This window comes from Penicillium macrosclerotiorum (genome assembly GCF_028827735.1).
Source record: "Penicillium macrosclerotiorum strain IBT 26536 chromosome Unknown utg000007l_segment0_segment0, whole genome shotgun sequence".
In the NCBI taxonomy this organism is placed as follows: Eukaryota; Fungi; Ascomycota; class Eurotiomycetes; order Eurotiales; family Aspergillaceae; genus Penicillium; species Penicillium macrosclerotiorum.
Window position 1 is genome coordinate 2,660,283 of NW_026643086.1, and position 14,508 is coordinate 2,674,790.

General features: G+C 50.1%; 7 protein-coding genes across 7 annotated transcripts; 3 read left to right on the plus strand and 4 right to left on the minus strand.

Moving 5' to 3' along the window:
* Positions 1-382: 382 nt before the first annotated feature.
* N7462_007790 (GATA transcription factor LreB) lies at positions 383-1,983 on the plus strand (the record flags this gene model as incomplete). Its single annotated transcript, XM_057079508.1, has 3 exons — positions 383-393; positions 645-1,885; positions 1,940-1,983. 3 exons carry the CDS (start codon positions 383-385, stop codon positions 1,981-1,983), a joined length of 1,296 nt encoding a protein of 431 aa, XP_056932178.1.
* A 642-nt stretch (positions 1,984-2,625) lies between these two features.
* N7462_007791 (uncharacterized protein) lies at positions 2,626-3,749 on the minus strand (the record flags this gene model as incomplete). Its single annotated transcript, XM_057079509.1, has 3 exons — positions 2,626-3,097; positions 3,157-3,456; positions 3,511-3,749. 3 exons carry the CDS (start codon positions 3,747-3,749, stop codon positions 2,626-2,628), a joined length of 1,011 nt encoding a protein of 336 aa, XP_056932179.1.
* Positions 3,750-4,885: 1,136 nt separating this feature from the next.
* Positions 4,886-6,173, plus strand: N7462_007792 (FAD-dependent oxidoreductase; the record flags this gene model as incomplete). Its single annotated transcript, XM_057079510.1, has 3 exons — positions 4,886-5,041; positions 5,253-5,638; positions 5,714-6,173. 3 exons carry the CDS (start codon positions 4,886-4,888, stop codon positions 6,171-6,173), a joined length of 1,002 nt encoding a protein of 333 aa, XP_056932180.1.
* Positions 6,174-6,527: 354 nt separating this feature from the next.
* Positions 6,528-8,311, minus strand: N7462_007793 (metallophosphoesterase family protein; the record flags this gene model as incomplete). Its single annotated transcript, XM_057079511.1, has 3 exons — positions 6,528-6,792; positions 6,855-8,230; positions 8,297-8,311. 3 exons carry the CDS (start codon positions 8,309-8,311, stop codon positions 6,528-6,530), a joined length of 1,656 nt encoding a protein of 551 aa, XP_056932181.1.
* A 405-nt stretch (positions 8,312-8,716) lies between these two features.
* On the minus strand, positions 8,717-9,832 carry N7462_007794 (putative Phosphoserine phosphatase; the record flags this gene model as incomplete). Its single annotated transcript, XM_057079512.1, has 6 exons — positions 8,717-8,856; positions 8,920-9,068; positions 9,151-9,453; positions 9,526-9,602; positions 9,658-9,671; positions 9,745-9,832. 6 exons carry the CDS (start codon positions 9,830-9,832, stop codon positions 8,717-8,719), a joined length of 771 nt encoding a protein of 256 aa, XP_056932182.1.
* Positions 9,833-10,084: 252 nt separating this feature from the next.
* N7462_007795 (tRNA (adenine-N(1)-)-methyltransferase) lies at positions 10,085-11,576 on the plus strand (the record flags this gene model as incomplete). Its single annotated transcript, XM_057079513.1, has 3 exons — positions 10,085-10,202; positions 10,459-10,529; positions 10,593-11,576. 3 exons carry the CDS (start codon positions 10,085-10,087, stop codon positions 11,574-11,576), a joined length of 1,173 nt encoding a protein of 390 aa, XP_056932183.1.
* A 201-nt stretch (positions 11,577-11,777) lies between these two features.
* N7462_007796 (acylglycerol lipase) lies at positions 11,778-13,021 on the minus strand (the record flags this gene model as incomplete). The annotated part of the gene is made up of 5 exons (XM_057079514.1): positions 11,778-12,519; positions 12,596-12,665; positions 12,732-12,786; positions 12,848-12,947; positions 13,005-13,021. 5 exons carry the CDS (start codon positions 13,019-13,021, stop codon positions 11,778-11,780), a joined length of 984 nt encoding a protein of 327 aa, XP_056932184.1.
* Positions 13,022-14,508: the final 1,487 nt, after the last annotated feature.

Below are 14,508 nucleotides of genomic sequence, written 5' to 3' on the forward strand. Positions count from 1 at the left end.
CGAGTCGCGTAAGCCAGCCCGGTGCGAATCCTCACCCCAGAATAGAGAGTTTATCGATCGTTGCTATTCTCGATTGTATCTCGATTAGATCAAGCCTCACCAGCTTCTGTGTTGCAAAAACTTACACCTATCATCGAACTGTTAGCAGCATAACCATGTAAAGCGGAGCTTGCTCCGCACTTACATCTTTGCGGTACAGGCCAACGTCGGCCCTTCAGATATTCTTGGCCTGCAATAAGTTGTTCTTGGTCTTATCCACGCTTAAATATGAGTTCTTTTGTCACTGAATACAGCTGTGGCGGGGGCTCAGATCGCTTGTAACTTGTGATGTATCGACCTTCTCCATCACGCGTCGGTGCGACAGGAAGTCACGTGTCCGTAAATGACCGATAAGTAAGCCGGTGCCCCACAAGATCGGCGAGCGACTGTCAACCACGAAGAGGACCGGATGTGATTTCCTACCTCTTTCTCTTTCCTTGCCGAACACGCTGTCTATGCGGTCAGGCCCATTAGGTTGAAGTTCCACCAGTTTCAAGGGCAGATTTCTGGTCTATCCGCCGGCTTGGTAGTGCTCGTTGAATTACATCATCAACTCTTGTACCGAGCGTATCTATCGCATCCCGCTCTCCAAAATAATGCGCTAGTGCATGTGGAGGGACTTTTGAGAGTTTGAATGCGCTCCGCCTCGCTGACCCCATCTCGCCGCTTACTGCCTCTTTCCAATCTCCTGCATCTGTCAGACTCTCTTCAATATCATGGCTACGGCTCACCAACCCCCCTCAGGAGAGGGTGCAGTTGCCTCCACCATCCCGGAGTAACTCGAATGATGAAGGGCAAGGCTACCCAGCGTCGGAGCAACAACAGCAACAGCAACATGTGGTGGGTCCTTATGGGCAATTAGGGCAGCAAGGATCGCAAGGTCAGCAAGAAGGTGGATATAAACCGGCACAAAATGATCCAGGTTGGACGCAACGGGTATTGGAGGAGATGAAAGACCTGTTTCTCTTACTCAACGCCCAGGGCCAGATCACCTATGCATCACCATCGGCAAAGTGGATCACCGGTCGCATTCCCAAGCAACTTGAGGGAAGCCTCTTCACCGATCATATCCACGAAGACGACAAGCTTATTTTTCTACGAGACATGGACGATTCGGTTGCAATGAACAAGCCATTCCGAACCCATATGCGATTGCAAAAGACCAACAGCACGTATGGTCTCGTCGAAGCTTTCGGGCACCCCCACATCGCAAGCCAAACCCAATCCCAGGAACAGAATACAACGAGCCAGGATCGCTGCATTGGATTTTTCCTCATATGTCGCCCGTTCCCGACGAAGAACTCTCTGCTTCTCGACTCTTTCTTAGAACACAAAATTGAGAACGCACGTTTGATGCAGCAAATTGCCAGGCTCAAGCAGGAAGAAGATGAAGAAGCAAGCTCAGCCAAACCACCATACAGCAAGGCCGACCAAGAAAAATCTTTTGAAAGCGGCGGACAGGGATCACTGAGCGATCAGGACTCTACAGACACTGTGGCACCAAATTCAGACGATTCCGATTCAGGCCCATCAGGGGATTACTACTCTGACAATCACCCTCGTGCTGAGGGACTCTCCCACATCGATGGGATCGAGGTTATGACTGGTCTCTACTATGGTGACGGTGAAAGATCGCAGGGCCTCAGCACAGGTCTGCCCCAGGGTCGACTGATCCATTGTGATATTGACATCACTACGGCAGCCGATCAAGCCCGGAATGTTCAAGAAGGAGATCGCCGCAAGAGGCTTAAGGCGCAGCATGTTTGTGGTGACTGTGGCACAGCGGATTCTCCTGAGTGGAGAAAAGGCCCTGGTGGCCCGAAGACATTGTGTAATGCCTGTGGCTGTATGTTTGTCCCCTTTTCTGCAAGAGTCTAGCTAATGTGATCAATCCACTCAGTGCGCTGGTCCAAAAAGGAGAAGAAACGCCAGGAGTCTACTTAGTCCTTTTGTTTCTCTCATTGGTTCTCAAAGCGGCAGGCTCCTCGATTGGAATCATTCCTTATCTCTCTTTTTTTTATTGGATCTTAAAGTCGTTCTCAATACACCCTCCGCCTCATTTATCACGTCCTGCCCTTCGAGAACCAATGGGTGAATATGATGCCTGTCCATTCAAACAGCACCAACGTATCTGGTTCTGACTTCTCATTTGCTATATGCTTGAATTTTAGCATGATTCACGAATTTATGACCATGTCTTCAATCACTTGGCACTTTTTCATAGTACATAATATGTGTTTTTCGGGGTTTGAACCCATTTTGTGAGAGCTCGATATCAGGTATTTACTGAATCAATTCGTCTTACTTTTTCCATACTTATTTATTGAGAGCTTTCAATTGTGCGGCATTGAATAACAACTGCCGAATTATGGACTGGAAATGAATTTCCATTGAAAGGTTCCGCGGATCACAAAGAGACGAGCTTGCAAGATGGGAAACTTCACGTTTCACGAGTAATCAGAGTGTTCAGGGAACATTTAAGCAGAATGAGACCAACGCCATTCCTTAAAAAGAGAGCAACAATTGTAGAAAGTGGATGGTATCATGGAAAACTTGTCAAGAAATGCGATACCCAAAACGCTAAATTTACTTCTTTGATGGCTTCTTAGGCGGTGGAGGGAAGTACATTGGCGATCCTTGTCCATACTGAGTTTCTGGAGTCTGTGGCTGTGATGGAATTGGAGGTGTTGGCAGATCATGGTGGTTGTTATTGTTGTTGCGTAGCGGGAGATCTGATGAGGGACTGCTGCTACCCATGCTACTTCCCAGTCGATTGAAGGCCGGTATCCGTGCAGAATGAGGCGCAAAAAGATTGCCTCCATTTGTCACCGGCCCAGCAGAAGCCAAGGGTGGGTACCCAGGAGTCCGGGGTAGCATGGGATGGTCTTGGCCGTAGAAGGCGGGAGTCAAAGGGATCATGCTAGGTGACTTCATGATCTCAGCCTCAAACTCCTTTTCGACGCGCTTCTCTTCTCTCTCCTCAAGAACCTGGTTGCGTTCCTCGTCCGTGATGAAGCAGGAGTGTAGGACAAACCCGAACTGCACGGCATAAAGAACTCTGCAGAAGAATATTAGCATCTTGAATTGACAAGTCTGGCAAGGAAAGCCTTCTCATACATAAGGATGATGGTGACAGCAAAGAGCGATTTTGCCTGCTGACAGTATCCAATGTTTGACTTTTTTGCCGCCACATTGCAATTCTTCGTAATGTACCATGGCGGTCCAGGCTGGGGGTGCTTGGGATCGGACATGTCAGGGCCAGCCTGGTAACGTGCCGATACGATATAGAGCGCAATGAGAGAGCCTTGGATGAACGTTGCTACTGGAGGAAAGAACAGCTGCATGGCATGAAGAGGATACTTGACGATTAGGAAGAATGTGCTAAGAACTCCCAAGACTAGGTTGTAGTTGGTCATACTGTAAAAGAGTCAGCGCCGATCCACCTAGTCCCATTTTTTGAGCGAGTCTTACAATGATGACCAAACCAAGGGAGACGTATAGGGCCGATAGTTGGCTGCAGCATAGAGCTCCTCGTCAGGTGAACTGTTGAAACCGTTGTCTGCTCCATCCTGCCATAACAAGGTCCGGTATAGGTCATGCGATGCAATGCCCGTCAGTGTCAAGATGACGATCGTAATCGGCAGCTCAGCAATCATCAGGTATTGTGTGACCTTATAATGGCGGTGTTTTCTCGGGAAGATGAACGGCATTTTTGCGGTGGACAGCTCCCGGTCAATTAATCCAGAATGCGTATTGTTTTGCGGGCTTGGTGTTGGCAGTTCAGTCGTGGAAGCGACAGCGATAAATATTAATGTGGTAATGAGGTAGTAGAATGCGATTAGGCCAGACCTGCTGGCTGTGACATATCCAGTCTATCGCAGGTAGTGACCAACCCAAGGACTGAAGCTTCGGAGAGTAAAAGAAACAAGAGAAGCCCGAGCCTGGGCAAATCCGGAGGGCAAGTCGTTAGATATGGGCTTCAAGACCTCCCGGTCCGCCGACACATTCACTTGCCCCATTGCGCACCTGCAGAGCGGGGCACGAATCAAAAAGCATTCCCGGAAGACTGTGAGGCCTGGGCGGTTTCCCGGGTGTGCATCTGTCCAATACTTTGGGGCGGCAAAGCGCCAGCGAGTAAACCAGACCAGGGCTGTCCCACCAATAGCATGGCTAGGACCCGTGCTTCCCGCCGGTCGTCACACACTAGCAAGTGTGATGGGCGGGCAGATCTGCACGGTGGAGGGCTTTGCATCACAGAGAACCTCTACCACGAGAGACTCGGTTCTTCGGGTTGCATAACTAGTGCGAGCGTGTTTGACGAAACGCCGTGGTGGAGGACGTCGAGTCGTGGGCCCCAGTGATATCGCTCGCTGTCCGCATTTGGTACGAAGCACATCACATTGTTCAGTGCATACATATGCGCCGGACATGGATGATAGTTCTTCATCTTGTCCATAACCCAAAAAAGTAGACCGTAAAATTAGATTGATTGCATTATGCCTCGAGGCGAAAAATAAATGAGAGAGGAACATGGGCCACTCGAGGAGGTCATGAAGTGCAACGAACAAGTCATGTGCCCAGCCAACACCGCCCAACGTCGCGGGTGTCAACGAGGGTCGTTCCAACAACAGGATTTCTTCAAGACGACGCTTTCTTTATAAGCTTCAGTTCTCTATTCTTCTATATCCACTGTCCCGATTCGCCCCCAATATCGAATGAGGGGCTTTCGACAACTGCGTCAGCCAATCCAGCGATCCGCGCTTCCCACCGGGGGCCCTCGCCCTGGCGACCGTGTATACGGACCAATATTATCCAAGGAAGTAACCCAGCAACATTGCGTGACATTATGAGTTCCCAGCGCGAAGACTCAATCCCGCATGAGTTGCGCACGGCAGCGGAACCTCGGCAAAACAGACTTTATCCGGTGCGCCTGACGCATGTAGAACAAGTCAATTCTTCGGTCCGATTGTTACAATTCGCGATACCTACTCAGGAGAGCCATGTATGTCCCCCGTTTTCTCTGATATACATTCCCATTTTTCCACTATGTCGGGGAGATTATTATCCAATCGAGTGTCTACCCCGAGTCAGCATTATGTATAGTTCTGCTTGATATACACTTGGGCAAGCCCAACAGCCAATGAGCCGTCACCATCATATATCTCCCATTATTCGAGGGCAAAAGAAAATTAACGTCGCTGATGATCGGATAGAATGACAAGCAACAACCGTTTTCATTCCTTCCTGGCCAGTGGCTGGACGTTCATATTCCCTCCATCACCCAGGCTGGGGGATTTACTATAACCTCCACCCCTGCAGATGCCCAGCCCCTATCACTGCCTATATCACCTACAGAGACCCTGGCAGGTGAGGAGGCCGGCTCATCCATTGCGTGGCAAGGACGAGCACCTTTTGTTGAGCTAGCTGTCCAAGAATCCCCAAACAACCCGTCCGCAGCATGGCTGTGGCGGCCGAAAGAGCAGATTCTCGGCAGGGAACTCAACATCCGTGTTGGCGGAAGCTTTGTTTGGCCCCCAACTGGAGTTGACTTACACAGTGTAAAGAACGTGATTCTCATTGCTGGTGGTGTTGGGATCAAGTAAGTGTTTTTATTGCTAGATCCAATCAGACGGAAGGTGGCGTAAAATACGTATAACGGCTAACGCAGTTCAAGCCCTCTTATCTCCATTCTTTCCCATCTCAATAACCAAAGTCAACCACCTCAGCCTTTGGACATTCATTTTCTCTACTCCAGTCGGGTGCCCCAGGAGCATGAGTCCTCGCTGGATGCTGTTCTGGACCAGGTCCTGTTCCTCGCCAGGCTTCGTCAAATCATTCGCTCCCAATCCCAATCACACCGTCTGCGGATCTCTGTAGATCTATTTTTAACGAATTTGGCCTCGAATCATCTCACTTCGTCTGACATCCCCGCAGACCTCGTCATCCATCCTCGGAGAATTAGTAGACAAGATCTCCACTCGGCGGTTGCGGGAAGGGATGGTAAACTCGATCCACAGAACGCAGTAGCTTATGTTTGTGGGCCTCCGAAAATGACGGATGAAATGGTGGAGTTGCTAAAAGGTAACCTTGGAGAGGGGGGAGAGGAGAGAGTCTTCTTTGAGAAATGGTGGTGATGAGAGGTACAGGTATGACTTTAATATATTAAAAGTTTACCAAACGCTGTATCTTTTACGAATTGAATGCTGGAGTCAGTCAATACGTTGTTTGAGATATACATCACTTTGGAAGGGGTAAATCGCGGTAGAGAAGAAAATTGTGAAGTATTCAGTAAGAGATGGAGATCCTACGGACGCCGACCTTTTGCGGGCAAGGGGACAGGAAAAGCGGCAAGTATATGTACAAAATAGAAGAAAGGAAATGGAGTCGCCAAGAGCGTAAACGACAGTATGAGAGGAGCAGAAATGCTCACAGTCGGAGAAATGTAAGAGAGGCGGAGGAGAAAGTGATAAATAGAGAAGGCAGCCCCATTAGGACGAGTCTTTCGGGCCGGCGACAGCACCACCGTCGACAATCATCATCTCATCGATCTTGGCTTCCGTTTGACCCCATTCTAGACGTTTGTATGTTGTAACACGACCGGGCCCCATGTCGAAGTCGAAGAAGCGAACTCGTCGGACATAATCATTATAGCCACCGTAGCCGCCGAGGCCGACACCACCACCGTAGCACATCCAGAGGGATGGCTTATCGTTTGAATCTTGTTCAAGCATGCAGTAGTCATTGACATGGTCACTGCCAGAGGTTAGCACATGTCCGAAAAAATGGAGTGGGTCTCTGTAGGCGTTAGTACTTACTGTCCGCAACTGACAAAGAGGACACCCTCTTCTTCTAGGGTGTCCTTGAAGCCTGAGTTGAATCCAGGCGCCGTCGGGGCTTCAGACCACTCGCCCTTCCAGTACTTGCCGGAGGTCCGGTACTCGGGTAATGGGATGTGAATAAACGCCATGTTCATATGAATATGGGAATATTCCTGGTGTTTTCTCTTTAAACTCTGAGCGGTGTTCTTAAACCAACGAATCTGACTCGGTTTGATCCAGTCATAGCCTCTAAATTGGCGTTCATCAGGGGAATAGGCGTGTGTATCAAGTAGGTAGAAAGTAAGGGCGGAGTGTGTACTCTTGCCCCGGTCAAGAACTTCGACAATATAGTTGCCGACACCGTCAATGTCTTCGGGGCCTGCGGTTGAAAGAGAGTAAGGAAGGTCTTCGTACATGGCCATGAGCTGGGCTCGGTTGAGATCGCCCTCGTCGTCATGATTGCCAAAGATGGCAGCGTACGGAATTTTGCGGTCAACTAAAAGTTGCACGGACTTGAACAGAGCACTTTGGGCATCAGGAGAAGTTTCTCCATTAATCTGGTCGCCGGTCAAGACAACCATATCGGGCTTTTCTTCATCAAGAAGCCGCTCCACGAACTCCAATGTCCGGGGGTCGGCTTCGCACTTCTGTCCAGGCACCGACTCGGCGGGGACAGGGTCTCGGCAGTCACCCAACCCAGTGCTCAGGTGGAGATCCGCTAGTTGCATAACCTTGAACTTTCCGTTTTCATTGATTCGAGGGATGGGTTTCTTGCTCTTAGTTGGGTTTCCACGCCGAATACTGAGACGAGTCTCTAGTTTCTCCGTCCATCCATCCAACAGCAACGGGGTATCCTTGACTTCCCAATTAGGGCGAGGGTCCACAGCATCAGCACCAAAAAGAACATCAACATATGTCACTGCTTTCTCGGAGTCGCTGGCGTGGCGCGCGGCCGTCCGCTTCAACCAGATACCCCCCGGCCGTGGCTCCCACGCCTGGACTTCTCCTTTGCCAGTGTAGTCTGACTCGGGGGTCAGACGGCTGATTTTAAGATCGATGACGACTTTGTCATCTGGGCCCAGATCTTCTTCCTTCTTCCGCTGAAACTGGATATAGGCACTCGAGGTCCAGCCCGAACGCAGGTAGAGATCCTTGTCGATGCGCGCCCAGGCATCCGGGTCCAGCCTGCAGTTCGAGAAGGGATTTATTGAAGAACATTGTGTAATGGTGACATCCGTGATCACAAAGCCGGAATAGTGCATGGGAAGGTGGCCATGGATCGACGCAGGGAGGACACGGAAGCGATTATCGAGGAAAACAACGACAAGAAGCACGAAGGTTACGAACAGCCCGAGCTGAACGCCCGTTCGGACCTAAAGATGAGCTTGATTAGTCTGGGGTTTCTAGGATTGGTAGAAGTCGGAGGACAGGAAGCATACGAGCCGGCGAGCCATGATGAAGCTGATATCACCCTGGCAATAACTTCGAGAAGAGTAGAGATGCGCACACTCGCATTGTGCCACCCACAAGGAAAGGAGATTTTCAATAGGCCACGATCCGACCGACACGTTCAAGTCAGCGGGGCCATGAAGCCATAAAGCAAAAGATGGGTAGAGAGGGAATGATTGTTTTGGAGAGGAGAACCAAGGCGAGGGGTGGACCCTGGCGGAAGGCGGTCACTTTTTAACTCCTGAAGTCTTCTCCGCTTTGGTTGTCATATGGATTCATCTCTATTGAGGGCTACAGTACAGGTACCCCGGGGTGTCTAAATACTCCAAAAAAAAATCAAAATCATCAACACTATGGCCAAATATTCCTCCAACAAAAACTCCCGTTCTAGGTCTATTTGTTGATTCACTTTAAACGCTCTTCACCTTGACAGCCACGTCGCTGGGCGACACCTTGCCAGCAAGAATATCTTGAGTGGTCGAGAAGATGGTGGACCAGTCCTCGAAGGTGGTGTAAGGCATTCCTCGGCGCTCGCAGAAAGTCACCAAATCTGGAATTGCATCAGTTACCGATCGAACCGCGTCGATGCTGGTGCAGGGATTCCGGGACTTACCTTTACCCTTCTTCGCAAACAAAAGGTTGGTCTCTGCGGCAGCCGACAGGTCGGACACACCGTCACCGGCATAGAGGAGAATTGGGCGTTCGCTATCGGGCAAGGCAGCGTAGGGCTTGATCTCGAGGGACTTATCATGGCCGAAGTGGCTGGAAAAAAGAAACAAGTATGAGCATGAGGGGGATCAAGAGCGCAAAGTGAACATCAGTCAAAGAATATCGGAATACAAACCTATCATCGTGATACTTGATCTGCCAGCCTCCCTCGCTGTTGATATCCTTGCCATCCCGCGGGATGACCTCGTTGCAGACGATGTGAAGATGGCTACCCGGAGTATGGCCAAGGAACTTCTCGAGCAGGGCGCTAATGATTGGGCGCATACCGGAGGACAGAATGACGATGGGCACATTGTTGTCCCGGGCCCAGTTGTAGAACTCCACAAAGTAGGGGTCCAGCTTCATGTTCTTCTTCAAAGTCTCGATGCATTCGTCGTACGGGGTCTTGATGCTCTCAAGCATTGCGCGGAAGGCGTCACTGGCGAACAGAAAGCAGCACAGTTAGAAATGAAGTAACCCCCAGCAAGCCATTCCACAGATCGTCTCTTACCGGAAGCCAAGAGTCTCGTTGAGGACTTGGTCATTCAACTTGCGGCGCTCCTCACGGCCGAATCCGAGATTGTCAATCTGCGACCGTTAGCCTGCGAAGGATGGGACAGACAAAATATCTAGAAGCACGCACCATAAAGTCATTACCTGTCACCACCGTTAGCATTGAGGGAGGTCTGCTACTTGACGAAGGGAAAAGGAGGGGTTTCCAACTACTCACTGTCATCGACGGTGATGGTGCCGTCAAAGTCGGTGAAAAAGATCAGCTTAGGCTTGGTCTCCATATACGGAAGCACGGTAGATCCCATCTTGGCAGAAGAGAAATGTAGTAGCGGTCGTTATGAGAGTAGGTGGCGGTCGTGAGTGTAAGGGTAAGAAGAATCGCGAGCCAACGCAGAGGATCAAAAAATCGTGAAGCCAGGATCGAGGGGTTCCCCGGTGAGCGGCGAGGGGAACCCGGGGGAAAGATTGTCAAGTGGGTCCACAGGGCCAGCCAAGTGGGTTCTGCGTTTTTTCAAGAGCCCTTTTCTTCTTCCGGTTCTCTCGCCCGAGTTGTTGCGATGGCTCGTCTGCTGCATTCTTTGCGGCGAGTTCTGGGGTGGTCCTCAACCCCGTCCTCCCCCTCCTCTTCCCTTCTCCGCCCACGATCGATCAACACCGATTTCTCTATCTTCCAAGGTACGCGCCGCGGGCTTCGGACGCCACAGTCAGGGTTGACAAAGATATGCAGAGGGGGATCAAGTCGTGATTCATCAGAAGCAGCCGCAATTGACAAAGCCATTGAAGTGCGGTGACAAGACTTATCTCCGCCGAGGACACGTCCAACATGATCGGATCATTGGGAGCCGGATATGGGACACCGTCCAGGCACACAAAGGCAGGCTTGATCACGCCATGGACTCTTGCGCTGCAGCATGAATTGACGTCTTAACAGGCCCGGATGTTCGACTGAGTCTCCCTACTCTGGAGGAATATGTTTCCTTGACACCCCGCCTGGTGACTCCCGTATGCGCAATCCGGTGCAAGTTCGCGATTGTCGGTATTGCAACAGCTACTGACACCCGGTAGATATACTCGCATGACGGCAATTTGATCGTTTCTCTCCTCGATATCCATGTCAACCCACCAGCTGCGGGTGAATCACCATCCCCGCTAGAAATCCTCGAGTCTGGGACCGGACACGGTTCCTTGACGCTGCATCTGGCACGCGCTATTCATGCCGCAAACACCACTCCTCCACCCCGTCCATCGCGATCACAGATCCAATACCTCGAGAATCGAGCGAGCAGACCAGGGGAAAAAGACACAAAGGAAGAAACGGCGACAGGTCATGACAAGGAGCAGCAGGAATGGGATGCTTGGCGCGCACAGCGCGGAGCCGTGGTACATACGGTGGACGTCTCGTCAAAATTCTCCGCGCTAGCGGAACGTAATGTGCGCGGCTTTCGCCGTGGAATTTACGCGGGCGATGTTGACTTCTATGTCGGTCCCGTCGAGAGTTGGGCCGCGGAACAAATTAAGCAACGAACGAAGACTGATTTGCTCTCTTCGCTGACCGGCCAGAGCTCCCCCGAACCTTTCCTATCTCACGCCATTCTGGATATGCCTTCAGCGCATCTTAGGATCCCACATGTTGCCCCCATCTTGAAACGGGATGGCTATCTCGTTGTCTTCATGCCCAGCATCACTCAGATTGGCGATTGCGTGCAATTGATTCGCAAGCAGCGACTGCCGTTTGTCCAAGAACGAGTCGTTGAGCTTGGTCTTGGAATTACCAGTGGTCGGCACTGGGATGTCCGACTCGCATTTAAGAAGTCTGGGGCTGATCCTTCTTCGTGGGCGCCTTCTGATGCTGATGAAGCTGGACCGGCTGCTGAATCAGATGAAGCCTTCCCGGAAGCTACCGAAAACATAGAAAACTCCCCTACTCCAGCGGAGGTGGCCAAGGAAGAAGAACCGGTTATGGTTTGTCGACCCAAGGTTGGTATACGTACCATGGGCGGTGGTTTCGTTGGAATCTGGCGACGCATCGAAGATTCTCCCGGGCGGTGATCTGCTCGTTTGTACAGCCCAAGATCCCCGTCTCCTCATCTGTACTATATCTTTGTATAATTTGCATGATCGGCACAGCATTATGGTTAGACAAAACTCAAATTTAATCATGTACCATAGAAAAATTCGCCATTACTGGCATTCACACGGCTCGATAGTATATACCTTTTGAGATTTATCTACATACCACGCTTAGATATCTCACAGCTTTGCCTTGTTTCCATCCAAAGGAGATCTAGCGAGGATCCAGTCCAGTAGATCCTTCACGAACTTATCCGTAGTCTCTTTCAGATCCGCACTCAGTCTATGATAGCCTCCGTCGTATGAGCAAAAGACTACGTCGCCCTTCGACCCAAGCAACCCAGCCAACCGCTTCGTTGCGTCCCAGCTGGTAACCTGATCCGCATCGCCATGCGCGAACCACATGGGCAAAAGCTCCATGCCCTTCACGTCCCCCTGACTAAGTTTCTCCAGCCACAGCCCTCGATCCAACATCCCTGCCAGTCCCCCAAACGTCCCGATGTCGTGGCTCAACTCGTCATTCACGTAGTCCGTGGCCACCTGCGGATCCCGCGAGACAATCGTCGGGTCGATCGGCGACGCTCGCTGCATCCGTGGGAAGAGCCGCGCCGTCAGTCGGCCTGCGGCCACGGTGATCCTGAACGGGCGTGTCGAGGGATGCAGTGCGACCAGCGGTGAGTAGGCCAGAAGACCAGCCAGTTTGGGCCGCGGCGAGGCCTGGTAGTACGGCGAATCAGGGTGCAGGACATAGTTGAGAACCTCGCCGCCGCCCATGCTGTGGCCCATTAGGAAGAGTGGTGTGTTTGAGGCTGCTGCATGGGGGACAATGCTGAGCAGGAACGAGTGAATGTCTGCAAGCACGACGTCTGTACCGCCGGTATTGCCGCGTTCCTTAGGCGTTTTGAAGGTACGTCCCCAGCCCCTGGATTTGTCCAAAGCCGAATGTGTTAGCTCTGGGTCTTGCAGATACTTTGGGGATATAGATGGATTATATATACCGCTGGTCAAAAGCTCTGATCTCAATACCAGATGATGCGAGGGTTGGAAATAGCTCATAATAGGCATTACCTGCCATCTTGTTAATGAAATTTGTCTTCGTGTGCGAAATACCCTGTTACCCCTATGGAAACTTACAGTGATCGCTGAAGCCGTGAATAAATGCGATTATAGCGCGCGGCTGTCCATCTGACTGTATTGCGGTTGTTCTAGCATCCCTCTTATCCTGTAGCTAGGGAGAGGGTTGACTGTACCTTCCAGGTCTTGGTGTAGGCTTCAAGCCCATCGGGGAGCTTGTGTGTACCTTCTTCAACCGACATGGTAAATGGCAATAAAGGGGGCAAGGGGAGGTGACTACACTGAGGTTTCACAGGGAAGCAAGTTCGTGTTTGAGTATGGAGTGTTGCTTACATGGGGACATTTGACATGTGATGTGGCGCAGGTGTGAAGCGATGAACAACAGCCACGGGTTGAGAGCACCAGTGGATGTAGGCATAATGACCATTTATTTTACTTATATGGGTCCTGTATCAGGTTTGATTTTCTTTGGTTTTGGACGGGATGTATATTTTTGATTTCGTAATATCCAAGGGCTGGTGTTTCTGAGTCCAATAAATATATATATAATATATATATTCACACACAGAACCCAAATCATATTTAACCCGCAGATCATCTTATATGAACCCATTCACCTACTAAGCTCGACTGTTCCGGACAAAGGTAATAAGAGTGCCCTAGGCTCGACTACCGAATGGATGTGCGAAGACAACACCTGTTTGATTTTACGAAGGACTTTCTAGTCAAGTTGATCTAGGCAAAAAAAGAGTCTCTAATATACAACGGGGTGATAGCTCAGTTGGGAGAGCGCAGCACTGAAGATGCTGAGGTCACCGGTTCAATCCCGGTTCGCCCCATCAGAATTTCTTTTTTATTTGCTATTTTAACAGCTGCTTTATAAAATATATTTGTTTTCTTCTCTGTTTTTTGTCCTCTATCTCAAAAATCTCCAAATTGACAAAATATTAGCACTGCAATTATTCTGGTCGTTACGTGGCTGTGGTATAAGCTGCTAGGGCCTCCACAACACAATCCCCAAACAGTAGAAATTTACCCTGGAAGGTCCACATACTGAGAAGGTTTCAGCGCACCGAGAAGGCATTATGTTAAAATTCAGCCATTAGTGTTGCAGGAACACGACATCTCAGTTTCTGCTTCAGAAATGATACCATAATCCGGTTTCACTGGGATAAATTATGTCTGTTGCCGTATTGAAGTATAAAAACATGCCACTTGGCATTAGAAATATCTAATGTATACGATAGTCAGATCATACAGTATAAATCTAGAGCCTTCCTCGTACCTCTCCGTGTCGCCTACGTATGCCGAGTGCTTCTTTGCTCTATTTACCTCCCATGCTTGCTCAGTCTCTTGAATTTGACCCCAAGCGACGGGCTAAATCACCCGAGCATTAATGATCAAGTCTGACAGGGTATTTTATGACATGACTGCAGTGTCTATTAACTGCTTGGCCACAAATGAGGTATTCGACGTGTTGAAGGCCAATTGCCTAGGTATTGATTAAACCCGATCCTCTGCTACCTACGTTTCTAGAGCTTCTTATTTAAGGTACTGGGTATTATGACTAGCCCTTGAGTACTCACAAGCTGTTACGGAACAGCGAAGAACGACATGACTAGGTCCAGAGCCAGAACGCATCTGAAAAGTATATCTTGTCTTTCATCTATCATAATTCATTATTATCCCCTGTGATCCTAGGCAATGCCTAGAAGGTATTCATAAGAGGAGACCAAGACTTTGTATGCTACAGTCTGGGGAGCAGAGGCACCATATTTCAGCACTCACTTCTCCCATACCAAGGCATTTTCGAATTATAGCGCTACGCACAACGCAC